Source organism: Accipiter gentilis, chromosome 30 (assembly GCF_929443795.1).
Source record: "Accipiter gentilis chromosome 30, bAccGen1.1, whole genome shotgun sequence".
Taxonomy (NCBI): domain Eukaryota; kingdom Metazoa; phylum Chordata; class Aves; order Accipitriformes; family Accipitridae; genus Astur; species Astur gentilis.
In genome coordinates this window covers 17,632,086-17,647,190 of record NC_064909.1, presented here as the reverse complement: position 1 = coordinate 17,647,190, position 15,105 = coordinate 17,632,086, and the positions used below count along the sequence as shown (strand labels likewise).

The 15,105-nt window shown below is 42.1% G+C and overlaps 1 protein-coding gene across 9 annotated transcripts in view; it reads right to left on the bottom strand.

The window, feature by feature from the left end:
- Window positions 1–2,608: 2,608 nt before the first annotated feature.
- The window catches only part of FOXN2 (forkhead box N2), a 34,844-nt gene continuing 22,347 nt past the window's right edge, over window positions 2,609–15,105 (bottom strand). For 3 of the 9 annotated variants that reach the window (XM_049833793.1, XM_049833792.1, XM_049833794.1), the window contains 3 exons: window positions 10,308–10,372; window positions 5,992–6,060; window positions 2,609–5,524 (listed from right to left, as the gene is read on the bottom strand). In XM_049833793.1, the coding sequence (XP_049689750.1) occupies window positions 5,007–5,524; window positions 5,992–6,060; window positions 10,308–10,372 (652 nt within the window). In that variant the 3' untranslated portion in view covers window positions 2,609–5,006. The remainder of the gene's footprint in view (window positions 5,525–5,991; window positions 6,061–10,307; window positions 10,373–15,105) is intronic. The other 6 variants (XR_007510129.1, XR_007510130.1, XM_049833795.1 and 3 more) reach the window with 6 other exon arrangements.

Here is a 15,105-nt window from a genome sequence, read left to right as displayed (position 1 = left end):
GTGGGATGGGGAGTATTTCGTTCCCGCTAGTGAAGAAGGGGTTGGTCCCACCTTCCATACGGCCTTATGTATAAAGACCCAACAGAACTGTAAACCATACCTAAAGAAAGTAAACGCTAAAAACCCACCAAACAAGACCTATGCAGCTTTATCCAGGGACATGTTTTTTAAATTACCTGTCTTGTGTTACGCTGTTGATCTTTGAATATCATACAAGCAACTTGGCCGCAGCGATATGGATACGGAACTGTAAATAATCACAGATGTTTCATCAGAAAAAGACGTGAGTTATTTCTATTTAAACAAATGCTTTGCACAGGAGGGCAAAAGGTATGCAGTAGTATGTCAGCGATTTCCAAGATGTCAAAACATTCCTCGAGTTCCGGGTTAAAGGGTGAAATCTTGGCCTTAATAAGATGCTCTTCAAATATTATGGGCCAGCTATGGATGAATCTAACTGTAAGCAAATCCTGCTGTGGATGGATAGAGTATTTTACAGGTGACTTCCTCATGCACGCAACCATCTTAACCAACCTACAATGAATTACACATTTGGCTTTTTACAGCAGTCCCGTCTCATGGAAGGGGTTTACGTGGGAAGGTGGGGCACTCGGAGCACCCTCTGAGCCCAGAACCAGGGTCTGTAGAAAAAGAGAGAACACAGCGCTTTGTTTGCAATGCTGTTTATTTTAGAAAAGCCCCTTTGATCATCTGAATGAAAAATGTGGGCAGAAAAGTCACAAATGTTATAAAACAAAGTTTATTCTGCAATATTTTGTCATAATGAATTGCATCTCTTTGGTAAAAATAAACTTTATAAACGTTTTAATTAACAGAGATTAGCATACAAAAAACTAAACTTCTGTAAATCGTCTTTAAAACGGGTAAAGGACTAAACTGGAGGAAAAAGGGTTAGAGTTGGTCACCTACTGGCAAAATTATTCTAAACAAACCCAAGGACATTGCTTATGCTACATTAGAAACAAGCTAATGGGAACGGTTTAAAAACAACTCTGGTTCATTTGATCAGAAAGCATTCTTACAATTCACTTTTAAATAAATAATAGTTACAATGAATTGGCAATTATAAAATGTTTTATATCACTATATGGCAGTAACATAATACTTTTAATTATGCACTTTTTAGTTTGAAGAAATGTACATTTATAAAACAGACTTTGATAATGGCACTGGCAGTTAGGTGTGAAGAATGTGCTTTAAGATATAATGGCAGGTGCAACATTTAAAATATTCTACCTTTTCTTTTCAATAAATATTTTGACTACACCATTACTAACGTGTATGAGCATACTTTGCTTTAAACCAAAGCTGCTACTTACTTTTCAGGCTGATGAAAAGTTGCAAACCATACAACTTCCATTTTACAGTCGGATTTGAAAATGTTTGATGTGTGTGACTTTTGCAAAAGCAGTAATTTAGTATTGGAACCTGAAAGGCCAATACAGGTTCGTACAGTATTCACATTAGATTTATCCTGAACAGAGCAGCCTCCCTTGTACATAAGTCTCATACACTTATTCACTGTATTTAAAGAATTTAATGTGGTTCATTAATACTTTTCTTGCCAAAATATATCCGAGTCAACCATTGGCATGAACATTTTACATATGTCACAAAGAAAAAAAAACCAAACCAACAATCAAAATAACTTTTAATTATATTCCATTTATACTATATACACCAGGGTCTCTAACTGAGGTGGCAAACAAACCCAAACCCAATGCTAGATAAGGAAGCGAAAGGAAGGGCAGCTATTCTCCCGCTACCAAGAGGGGTGCTCCGCAACTGAGCTGGCAGCCTTTACCTGCCAAAACACGCGGGCAGAGGCGTGGAACAACGTGGTGGAATAGGTCAGGGGCCCGGACCGGCTGCCTTCTCCTTCGGAAGGAGAGAGGGAAGCCAGCAAAGCTTGACGAGCGTGGCCCTGCCGCACCACTCTGTGTCCTGGGGAAAGGCTGCAGTTGCTTCCCCCTTCCCACAATTCCAGTTCTCCCAGGCTGAAAGCTGCAAGGCTGGATGCAGCTTTCACCGCTAACTTCTGATTAGTATGGCTTTATTGCTCGTTGCACGTGGTAATTAAACGCGTTGTTAGCATCCCAACCCCATCCCTTCAGAAATGCTGAAGTCGTTATCGCCAACTTCAGGGTCAACAGCGGCACAGCCACACTCCTAGTAAGAATTAACCTTCTCAAATTTTATCTGAGGCAAAAAAATAATTCAGAACCAAACCAAACCACGGAGCCGACTATGACCGCAGTTTCCAGAATACTTGGACCTTGATCCAGCTTCCACTGGAAGCTACAGAAAGGCTGCAACCACCATCAGCGAGAGCCAGGCAGCACCCCTCTTAACAGCTTGCAACTGAAATCATGGCACTGAGCAAAATCCCAGACTGCTAACAACACTTCTGCGTAGCTGAATCCTCATTTTTGCATGGACGCAAACTCTGCAGTTTTCTTTGCAGTTTTCCACCAAGGTACAAAAGCAACCCACGAGCAAAAAGCGGTTTCACCGAGCATTCGCATCTCCACATCTCAAAATCCTAAGAACCACTGCATTGGTACTTAATTTTCCTTTAAATAGCGAGTTTTACCCCTACTATCCATCAGTAACACATACGGTATCAGATCTAATTGGCTAATGCACCACTTGTGATATCCAGAAGACATACACATCTGCACACATGTTGCCCTGTTACGGGTGTAGGCGAATGGGTGTTCACACAAAGCAGGAATGCAGCAGAGTGATTTATTTCTTGAAAGGGAAGAAAAATATTCTTAAAAACTGAAGTACTGGAAAAAACTGGGAAAAAAAACCCAAACCACTTTTTTTTTCCTAGTGTTTGTGCTTTAAAAAAAAAAACATAATTGGCTTTAAATTCCAAAACACAAAGAACCTCAAATATTTCAGGCTTGATCCAACAGCCATTGAGTCAGCGGGAGCACCACCGTTGTCTTCAAGAGGCACTGGAAGAGGCCCTCAGAGCAACAGACCTTCAGCAGCATGGCTGTATTCATATTTAAAGTAGAGAGTTTATGGCAGTATTCACGAAGAGACTGACAAATAAGAAAAAAGAAACAAAACCCAAAAACCCCCAACCACACTGATCTAAGAAAGGCCTCCATATAGCCAGAAAAATACCCCGTTAGGGAAAGGTTAACTTTTGGCTGAATCCAGCACTGTTTCCAACAACCAAAACAGTGGACACTGGCTTCCTAGGTAGCTCTGCTTCTAATTTTCAACCAGCTTGCCCAACACCGGCTGGAAGCAATAGCTTCCCGTGTTAGCGAGACCGTTTATGGCACATCATGCTACCTTTCAGAAACAGGAAAGATGACCTTTGATAGTTGTATACAATTCTGCAACAGACTTAAGGCATCCTTATACATACAGTACTGTTAAAACCCACTCCAACAGAACTGCTTACCCATTTTTTGAACAGAAATTTTTTTTTTAAAAAAAGCCATCATCTACAGGAAGATACAAGCAATCACCACTGATTTTAAAGGAAAGAAGAAGAAAAAAAAGAGGAAAAAAGTTCACCATACCACTAGAATATTTTTGGCTGAAGGATGTCTGGGAACTATAAAGAGATTCTCTTATTGCAAAAATGAATTGTGGAGGAATTTCTTCCCGAAACAGAGAGGTCCTCCTGAGCTATGATGTACATCCAAAGGCTGAAGCCGTTAGATGCCCCATACGCGGCAGCAGGCTGATAGGGTTCACACAGCACAAGGCACAGTGATCTGGGAAACAAAAGGTAAGGACAGCCCATGTGACAAAAACAACGAACATTGAGGGGAAGGGGCAAAAACCCCCCAAACAATTCAGGGTTCACTGATCCAAAAGGCAGCTATTCTATTTTGTCTCAGTTTAGGGGGTAAGACGTTCCCTTTCCCGCAGCCGTTCGCCACCTAAAGCCTCCACCTCGTCCACGTTGTCACCACCAACAACTGTTGGGCTCTTTTTTCCCCCCGAATTGGTACAGGGGAGCAGAAGGGTAGATGTTGCAGGACTACGCAGCTACTACATATTCAACAGCAGTGATAACACGAGGACAACATCAAACTTGGCAAGTGGCAGCTTTCACTGTTGGCTACATCCAAGGTACGTGTATGTATGTGTGCATGCATCTGCATGAAAAGGACACACACCCCCACAAAAAAAAGAGACAATTTGTCTTAAGATGAAAAAAAAACCCAACCTGTTTGCCTTCAGGTATCTGACCTCCACACAGCAGATTTAGGGGAAGGAGGGAAAAAAAAAAAAGAAAAAAGAAAAAAAAAAGAAAACGGCGGGTGGTACCCACCTCAGTTCCCCCTTATCCCCACTATTCCAGGAGGTACTTGGCATCTTGCTGAAAGCAGCTCCTGGAGCGCTACGGGTTTTCAGGCACTGTGTCAGATGGGCTGAAAACTGCAGCCGCTCAGAGTCGCTTCCCCAGCGTTTCCACTGGGACCTGTCTCAGAAGAGGGAAGAGAGGACGAGTGGGAAGAGGCAATTGAGGCCAGGACCTTCCCCCGCCCCTGCTTTTTTTTTTTTTTTTTTTTTTTTTTTTTTTTTTTTGTCCTCCTTTTTAATCCTTTACATGGAAGTCAGAGCCCTTAGGGCAAAATTCACCTCTGCAGATGGGGCCAGCAGAGATGTAAATATGATCCGCAATGTGCATCTGAACAAACATATCTCTGGAAAAAAAACAAATAATCAACTATTAAAAAGGAAAAAACAATTAAAAAGTGATCATTAAGGAGTATGCTTTCAGGTTTTCACAAGTCATGCATCTCTTCTAATTTGAGAAGATTAAATATTTTTTTTTTCTTTTTAGGCAGTGATTTAAAAATAAATGGCTAAATTATAGTTAGCGCCAAAAATAAAAAAGCAATGAGTCCTCTTATGGCTTTGATCTCCCTTGTGAAGGGTAAAAGTAGAAGAGTATTGCCACAATTAAAAAAAATATATGTATATATTCAACACTGACAAACATACTATTTTTTCCTTTGCTTGTGACAGTGGGTCTTTGCAGTACTTATTAAGGAACTCAAGCACGTTTGGATGCCAGCGAGGTGGAGCAGAGACCCCGCTGCTTCTTTCAACTCCTCATCGATTTCTTGACATAACTCCTTGAGTGCTTTGTTGCTAGGCTGACTTTCCTCAGAGGTATCTACACAAGGTTGTGATGCATAGCCACTGTCTCCAAGAGGATCATCTTCATAGTCAACGTCTGTATCCACTTCACTGTGAAATCCTTCGCTGCCATCGCTTCCGTCATGGCTGGTCTTGGAGATAAATTCGTACACCTCGTCAAGGGAGGACAAGGAAGACACGCTGGACCTAGACGCGCAGCGCTGGGAATCCATACTGCTGGCACTGTAGTTGTGATCCTCCTTCGGATCGATATTGGTGGCCGCGGAATCGCTTTCCTGCAAATTTATGGAACTGGGAGGATTGAACGCACTGCCATAACTCCTCTTCTTCGGTGTCTTCAGAGGCTGAGGTTTCTCACCTATTAAAAATGAGATTTGTCAGTAAGCAAATACTCCAGCGAGATCACCTGCAAAACGAGCACACTGTGGCTGGTTGACTGTAAAGTAAGCTGAACGTGAGGATTTAAGAGTTGTAATATCTTGTGCACATTTACTGTCACCCCACCCACAGAAGACAACAGTCTTCAGCTAATCACAACTAAGAGCTGGAGAAACAGAGAAGTAGCTAAGAAACTCTTCTTACCATCTAGCACAAAGAGGACAGGGGAAGAACTTTGCAGAAAAAACAACATTAACTGGGGAAAAAAAAAGAAGATGGTTCTATAAAACTCTGTAATGCTAGCAGAAAGAATAATCAAACTAGAATTTCTTCTTGACTGCTTTTACTATCTGGAAACTAGACCATACTTGTTTCCTGAAACTTTATGGAGAAAACATTTAGCTACTGGGTAGAGAAGAAAAACAGGGTAAAATGGCTTATGCTTACAGTCCAACATCCCTTGTTGAATGGAAGTATTTAACAGCATCATTGCAGTAGCAGCATCAATATCGGATTCTGTGAAGGAGAAGCAGCAAAACGTTAGTTCTCGGGTAAGCCTGACAAAATGAGGTCCCTAGAACATACAGAGAATATATATCTGCATCTATTGGCCTACAATAAAGAGCAGGGGAGGGGGGGAAATGTACAAATTCAGACAGAGCATGACTCTTGTACAGTGCAGTACGGTTATAGAACAGTCTCATACCTTAACTATGCTATTCAAAAGTTGAATTCTCACATTGCACTTACCAAAGCCGAAGCCAAGAATCAGTGACATTAATTAGACATTCAAGATGACGATGCTGTTGCTATACTTATCAACAAGTGGCTTTTGTTTGTACCGGTTAAGAAAGATGATGCATATGGCACAGCAAAGCATCTCAGCAGCTTCATACCCTGGTTATGTGAATATGCAAGGCAGAGAACGAACGTGCCCGTTAACGCAGCACTAATTCAGCACACCTCTGTCCTCCAGCAGTATTTTTCACACTAACGACAAGTCAAACGGAAGACATTGAGAAGACGAGGGGGGAAAGGGCACTGAACTGCTCGATCTAGAAAGCATGGGGATCTAAATAATAAATAGGCACTTAAAGAGGTTTAGGCAAACTGTGGTGCTTTTAGCTACAGTGACAAGCGCTGCTGTAAAATGCCACCCTTCACTGGCCAGAGTGGATTGCTTACATCTCAAAAAGGGCACCTTAAGGATATTATGGCAAAGAGTGACATCTCTAACCAGAATCCGGTGATAAGGAAAAGAAACAAGCACGCCTTTCCTACTCATTTCAGAACACGCTCATGCACTTTAAAAAAAAAAAAAAGAAAAAGAAAAGGAGGAAATCCAAGGTCTTCCGTCGCTCACTTCAGCTATGGATGATGAATACTCCTTATACAGGAGAGAAATATATAAGAAATAGATATGGTGGACTAACCAGGCAAAAGAGGAGCAAAGAGACAGTCAGCTCTCACAAGAGCCTTGGTGTCTCAAAGCAAAAGACCACATCCAAGGTGTACATATGTATGTATGTATGTACACACGAGCAGTGAGTGGAGAAGTGGGGCTGGAAGACAACGTGCTGGAAGGTACCGGCAGCGAGCAGAACGGGCTCTCAGTCCTGCTGAACTGGAACTTGGGTGGGAACTGCTGAAGTGAAACATCAGCAATTTTTGATGGCGTTTGTTTCTTCCCCCACCCCATTATATGCATTAACTATATTACTGAATTTGAGGGGAGGGTTAGTATTGGGAGAGGGACTGCAGAATTGTCATTTTGGCTTCCTTATCTTAAATAATTGTCCCTAACTTCATCCCTGGTCAAGGAGAAATTTGAATAACATGACTCCTTGGGAATGTTGGACCAACATGGGAAGGGGACTGAGCTGCTGTTTCCAACGCAGGTTATAAAACATACACATTCCCCCCTTGTTTTCACTGTCTCATTTTAAAACCAGCATACTTTAAAGTCTATCCCATTGCACTCATGAGATTATTTTTTATTATTCTGTTTTGTCTGTCTTTGGCAGCAATAGAGCCCCTGAATTTACAAGTCATATGTATCCAACTGACAAAAAGAAATAAAAAAAGGCATGAAGAGTTACTTTCCTCCATTACCATAATCAGAAAGTGAAATATTCCCATTCCTTGCTTGCTATCACAGACATTTTATTTTAACATCTGATGTTGGTATATAAGCACTGCCTTGTTGAACTGACAAGCAGAGGCATTAATGCAACAGAGAATTACTACCTGCAAAGAGCATTTCTGCATCTCAGTACCCCCAAAGAAAGAGGAGAGACGCCTCTGCAGCGACTTCTTCACAGAACTCTGTGTCACCGCTAATGTGCTTTGGCTTCATTTGTGATTGCTCTTCTCGACAGAGGAGTATTTCCCAAATTTATGCTTCCCCAGCAGAATGGCTGAGGAAGCACCTTATTACAAGGAATTCCTTCGTATGCACAACAGCTGCCCTATGCAACCCTGGGAACATTAATGGCTTGTCTCCAATGCCAGGGAGATGCTGAACAGGTTCACCAAGATGCAGAAATTAAATGAGATATACGTCATCATTTTGGCACCTCCGGTGTAGCAAATTGGAATAGTTACCCTCAGACTGGCAATCTCCAAACCTGTCACAGGACACTCAGCAAAATCATTAAGAGGAGAGGGATTTCTTGTATTCTCTAACAAGCCCTGAGAATCCCCAATCTAGCAGCCCTGCAGCAGCCGGCCAGCCAAGGATGCTTCCTCGCCACCCAGGTACCACCATAAAACCTCTGTCTGGATGCATGGTAATTATCATCTGTGGAACAGGCAACTGCTTGATCTCTAAAGAACCTTGGCTTTGCTGCCTAACCAATGTTTCTGGTTTGTGGCCAAAAACTAAAAGCAACCTTCTCACCTCAAAGCCTACCGTGCTAGCAAAACCAGAGCGCTGGATGTCTGCTATGCTGCTCAAGTCCTACTTCGTCGGTGGCCTTTCATTATCCTTTTGAAAGAGCTTTAACAACACGCCTTTACAACAAATTAACACATGCTCACTTTTTCTTGGAATCAGCCTTTTAAAAATTGAGCACAAGTCACTTTTCAGCACTTTAAAAAAAAATAAATTATTATTTTTGACAAGGACAAGGCTTCAATGTATTAAGTTGTAGTAGTGAGGTGCAAGACCTGTGCTCAACACGCTTCTTCAAAAGAAATGCTGCGATACCCAGCATGCTGTCTAGCTCCCTCCTGGTACCAAGGCCCACTAAAATGTTTTAAAACGAAGAAAACTTCTAAAAAACTACGTATGGGAAAAGGAAGTAACCATCTTCTGTTCAACACCTGTTGCTACTTCTATTTGCATTTGACTGTCGATAAAAAACAGATTTCCATCTTAAATTCAGGTGTTGGGTTTTTTTGTTGTTTGGTTTTGTGGGTTTTTTTTAAATCTGAATCTGGCTGGCTATTTTCCCTTGTGGAAAGCAAAAGTAGAAACCCCTAGGACAGAACTATGGCAAAGTCCCTGTTACTCTAACGCTTGTTAAAACCTGTAAGAGTAGGTAGATCCCAGGGGGCTGAGAAAGGGGACACCAGCAAGACAAGCAATGTTGCGCTTCAGCAAGGATTCCCTGAAAATAAACAGGAAAAAAAACCACCAAAAAAACCCAAAAAAACAAAATCTGCATTTTTTTCTCAGTAGCAATGCCAAACAACTACCCTAACAGCACTGCCAGCCACCACGGGGACAGCCAGGAGGGATGGGCACCTTCTGAAACATCATCTACAGACAACTGCGTTTGACTTGTTAGACGGGAAAATGTGTCGTGCTGCTGAGTTTCTGCCATGGCTAGAAGAGATCACTCATCCACAGTACTATCTTGAGCACGAGTCGGTCCGATCCAATCTTTCTCCACCAAGTTTTGGTGACTGTTGTTAAAATAATATTTATACAACATTAAAGCTTTTGGCTGTGGACGTGATTTGTTTTCTCCTGCGCCTGCTTCATTGCTAGTGTAGGAAACACAGAGGGATATAAACTTGGTTGAGGAGCAGCACTGCAGCCTACAGTATCAAGGCCTCTATTCAGAGTCCATGTATTAAACCCAACCTATTCCCCTCTCCCAAGAGTTAAAATCAACATTTTGCAATTTTTAAGGTGAGAACCTTAAACTAAACAGACATCAGGAGGCTCTTCTGTTAACTGGGTTAATATCCAGAACTTAGGTCTTCCTGCATAACTACACTGGCAACAACACCAGCTTGCGCCCAACTTTTTGGCAAGTGAGTGAAAAGTACCACACAGCTGTGAAATACTCGTCTGAAGGATACTCGTTATTCTACGTTGCCCTGCTCCCACCCACCTGGATCAAAGAACAGACTTTAAGGGACTTCTGTGGCCACATCCCACAAGCTTTATACGTTAAATTTGCTGCCTTTTGTTCTCAGCTCCTGGTAAGCAATAAAACTAGCGTAGAGATACGTAGCTTTCAGATTTGTTTCCTACTTGACTATTCTTTCTTAAAGTAGGTCATACTTGGGAGTGATGCGTCTGCTAAATACCTTGCTGGCAGAACAAGACGGCCCCTATTACATCTTGAAATTCATCTTATGGATTTAAATTCAATCCCAGCTAATATAGTACACATGCGTTCTACTACATCAGTTTTTTTCATAATCTAGCAGACCCTTCAGACCAGGTCCATACACAACATCAGCTGGGCTTCGGTACATGCTTGCAACTAAAACCAGGGGAGCAGAGCGAAAGAAAATTAAACGTTTACCTTTGAGAGATCGGCCATGATTCTGCTGAAGGACTGAAGTTAGGTAGTGAGGGGACGCTGACCTACTGAAAAGAAATTCAACAGGTCAAAGCGAAGCCCTAATTAGCCAAATGATTTGTACAAAGTATAGCAGACACAATACAATGAACATAGAAAGGTAAAAAACAAACCCAACCCAATCACCACAGTTTGGTGGGCAAGCAATTTCTATTGACCTCAGTAAATGGCTTGACACATTGGTTGATGGTTTATGCAGCACCATAAGCCATCATCAGCACTTGGAAAACACCTCCAAACACACACACCAAGCAAAAGTCTTGTTGTCAAGTGAGACTAACTTCTACAGATTTTATGTAGCTGCCCGTCGTGGTTTAACCCCAGCCAGCAGCTAAGCTCCACACAGCCGCTCGCTCACTTCCCCCACACACAGTGGGATGGGGGAGAGAATCGGGGAAAAAAAAGTAAAACTCGTGGGTTGAGATAAAGACAGTTTAATAGAACAGAAAGGAAGAAAATAAAGATTATAATAATAGAAGAATTGGAATATACAAAACAAGTCATGCACAGTACAATTGCTCACCACCTGCTGACCGATGCCCAGCTAATTCCCAAGCAGCGATCCCCCCCCACCCCAACTCCCCCCAGTTTATATACTGGGCATGATATCACATGGTATGGAATATCCCTTTGACCAGTTTGGGTCAGCTGCCCTGGCTGTGTCCCCTCCCAACTTCTTGTGCCCCTCCAGCCTTCCTGCTGGCTGGGCATGAGAAGCTGAAAAATTCTTGACTTAGTCTAAACACTACTGAGCAACAACTGAAAACATCAGTGTGTTATCAACATTCTTCTCATACTGAATCCAAAACATTCCACTATACCAGCTACTAGAAAGAAAATTAACTCTACCCCAGCCAATACCAGGACACTGCCTAAAGGCTGGATTTTAAATAAAGATACGTATTTTTAGTAAGTAAAACCTACATGTGAACAAAACATTAGCTTATATAGGGATGCTTAAGAGCCCAGGAGCGACAGAATAGGTAAGGACCACTTGTGTCCGTCTGCTCTTCGAAACAGTGGTTGGAGTTTAACAATAACAAAAGGTAGAGTTGTGCAAAAAGCTGCGGAAGAACAAAAAAGCCCAAACCAAGATATCTGCTGATTTTAAAGTTATCTGAAGCTGTGATGTTTTGGTGATGCTGTCTGCTTTTTTGCGTTATCAGACCAGCTTTGCACCTGGCATAGTACCGCTTAATACCTTACAGAATAAAGGGCAAGTTAAAGTTTTCACATGGTTTTCTGCTACACTCCCAGTCCTAAATATTCAGTTCTTTATAAATATACTAGCAAACAGTTAGAAATAGATACAACAGAAATAGTACACCACTGTTAAAATAGCATGAAACATAGCAACATGCATCTTTTACAGTATCACTGGAAGAACTCGAAGAGTGATGAGCAGACATTTCAAGCGCAACCTGTAACAGCAACCTCATGGGATTAATAGGGTGATTCCTATCATTGAGGTGTGTTTACCTTTTATATTTATCGCATTTAGGCAGCTCTACTCTCCAAAATAAAGTACAGCCACAAATCCCCCCAAAATCACAAAGCTGCTAAGTACTTAACATTTTTTAATTACTTGTCTAGATCATTAATTAAAACCCAAACAATGACTTCAGTTTTTAAAATACCTTTTTAAAACTAAAATCTTCATTCTTTTAAGCTGAATTTTGAAAAAAATATTTTTCACTGGTTACTGGCCGGTGCTGTGGCTGTACACATCTCCACAACCCTGAGATCAGCTACTTTGCACAGCTGTTAAGGAGGGATGCCCGTTTAATACTCTCACTGCTCCAGCTTGCCATCATCTTTTCCAAACTCGGCTGGCCACTGGTAACAGCTCCAAAGATTGGTAGAGCGCAGGAGAAAAAAACTGAAGCAAGGTGGCTTGAAATGCATCATCCAAGCTACATAAGGAGCTCTTGCAGCACTGCAGCCTGCCTGGCACAGGTAACCAAAGCTACTGAAAAGCAGAGTAATATTTAAGCATCTCCCAATATGCTAACCGAAGGGAAAAAGATCCAGTGCAGCTGAACATGTGCAAAACTAGAGTTCGCTGTCTAGTATGTTTTCTTGTAAGGGTGATGCAGTGCAAAGGGAACAGATCCAAAAACCGGAGGGGGGGAAATTAAAAATTATTATTTTTAAAAAAAATGTCATAAGGAAAGCAGTGGACCCACCCCAACATGGTTGGCTCTGCAGTCTGCAGGTAAATTGTACAAAGAGATGCCAAACACCTTCATCCTTTTGTCTGAGCTCAGATCCTTCAAGAATCACATCCACATAGAGCTTTCCTAGAGCAAATTAATGCTTAGTATTGATTAAGACAAGCTATGAGAAGGATACTCTCATAAGGTATGCATATGCATAAGGTATTTACAAGATGAGGACCCTGGCCATCCCCAGAGCCCAGGGATACAAGACTACATGTAGTACTAGAAACAGAATGCAGCTAGGGGCCTTGCACCGACTTGTTGAACAAGCTGTGCAGAAATAAAATGCACCAGTGATGCTAATCACCTATGATAATAGAAAATTCAGTGTACCTAGACACAGATTACAGTTTTGGAAAGCTTCTGCTCCAATTAACATCTTAAACTTTATTTTAAAATCCTGCTGAATGATAGCTACATTCCCTGAGAACACACTGTAAAATAATTATGAACACTAGCCCTCCCACAGAAAAATTCAGAGACTCTTGCAGCCGAATTCTAGCATCACCCTGTAGTTAAATTTGGACGGTCCTGCCAGCCTCTCTCCAGCTGTACCTCTGGGCTTTCTCTTTCTTTCCACACACAAGGCAGCCCCTTCAGGGCCATTCCCCAAAATTAGGCCAGAATTTAAATCTAATCCAAGAATTTTTAAATGTGGAGGGGTAAAAAGACAGATCTGTTTTTCTGTGCATGACTGAAAGTCATACAATCGTTTTTTATTATTAAAGGAAAATAAACCAGCTTTCATTAGGGAGAAGTTTAGTATCTTAAAATGTTGCTCTTGTTTTGTTGTCCTTATAAATACAAGCACTGTAAAACCCTTCACATATTGAAGTCAGTGGGAATTTTGCCATGTGGCTTCATTAGGACCAGAATTTCCTTGTAATTGTGATTGTTGGCAAGTGTGGCTAGTCCTTCAGTGAAGGAAAAAAGGTTACCGAAAACAACAACTTCAAATTAAAATCCTGATTTTGCAAGTACTTCAGCATTCGGATAAAATCTCTCCTTCCCTACACCCAATATCAGTACGTTGTATTTATACAAGCTAGGCAAATCATACTTCAATGCTTGTATCGTCGGACTAATCTTGAAGACCCTGGAGATGCTAAAAGCTTAACTGGTCAAGGCTCTGAAAGACCTGCCCTAGGCTGACTCTGTCTTGATCCTCTGTTCCTCTCGCTGGATAGACAACATCCAGAGGTGCCTTCCCATCTGTATTACTCTAATTTTAAAGTTTGACCGCGTTAACGTAGACACGGTGTTAACAAAGCTTTCAAGGACCAAACCTTCACTCGAGTCGTACCGAAAAACAGAAGTCCATGCCCTTATGTAGAAACATTAAAGCCTGTAAAAGCATCATCTAGAGTCCGGTTACAGTAGTTTCAGTAATCTTTGTTCCCATAAAACAAAGACTGACGATACCACCAGCCACCTCATACTTTCCAATTTGACTATTTCTTAATATTTAAACACTTCCAGGGTTACTTTAGTAATGCTTCCGTTCCAGCAGAAAGCTGGAAAACAGGACAGTTTTGCCCGGCTTGTTCAAACCCAAGATGACCCTTTACAGCCCAAGACGTCTGGAAGGTCAGAGACCACTGTTACATCCTGCAGGTTACCAGCCCAACTGGAAAAATCTTCAGCCGCTGCCAGACAGCTAAAGCTTGCACAGGGGTGCCAGCTCCCAGGGTCAATGTCCCGTTGGACCCGTAGAAACATCTGCTCAACGTTATCAGTTTTACATCCTGCTCCAGTAACCCCAGTTCCTCCTGTTTGTTAAGGAAACTCCTCGCAGTAAGGTTAAGGCATAGGGCAATGTAGAGAGACCTTAGTTATCTCTTATCTCACCCAAATTCTTTGCTGAACTAGAAAAACCGGCCACATGCCTACCTAAGAACTGAGCTCACCAACAAGGTGTTCCTCTGCTTTCTGTCCTCCTCCTCCTCTCCGTCCCACCTCTATAGGCTGACCCAGCTGCCGTTCTTCTTCCTCTACAGAGACCACATGATGTTGACTTCAAATTCTCCAAAATCTATTGCCTAATCTTAAACTGTGTCAGATGAGGAAGCCCTGATTTCAGCAGTCTTGCATGCTCCACCTCAGACTATGTTTATGGTAAAGGCTGTTCTTCCAATCCCTGCTGCAAAATGCTTTTAACAGCCTCCGAGAAAACCACCCGTCTCTTAGACAAGCCCCTCTAAGCACTTCAGATTGTAGAAAAGTTGATTGTTTTTGACAACAGCATAGAATATATACATTTTATATCCAGACGAGTGACTTAGAGGAGAAGACACACACCTCCTTACAAGCTAGCAGCACCAGGCACCCTAGATCAGTCCTGGTGAGCTGTGCTTGAAGGAAGATTTTGCTCCAGTTCCCGGGACTGCCTGCCCCCTAGAGAAACTGGGCTCACCCACAAGCACCCAGCACAGCCCCAACCTTCTTCTTTTAAACTCTCCCACAGTTACGAAGACGACTTGGACATGAACCCCAGATCTGCTATCTGGGAAGCCTGAGCTCAT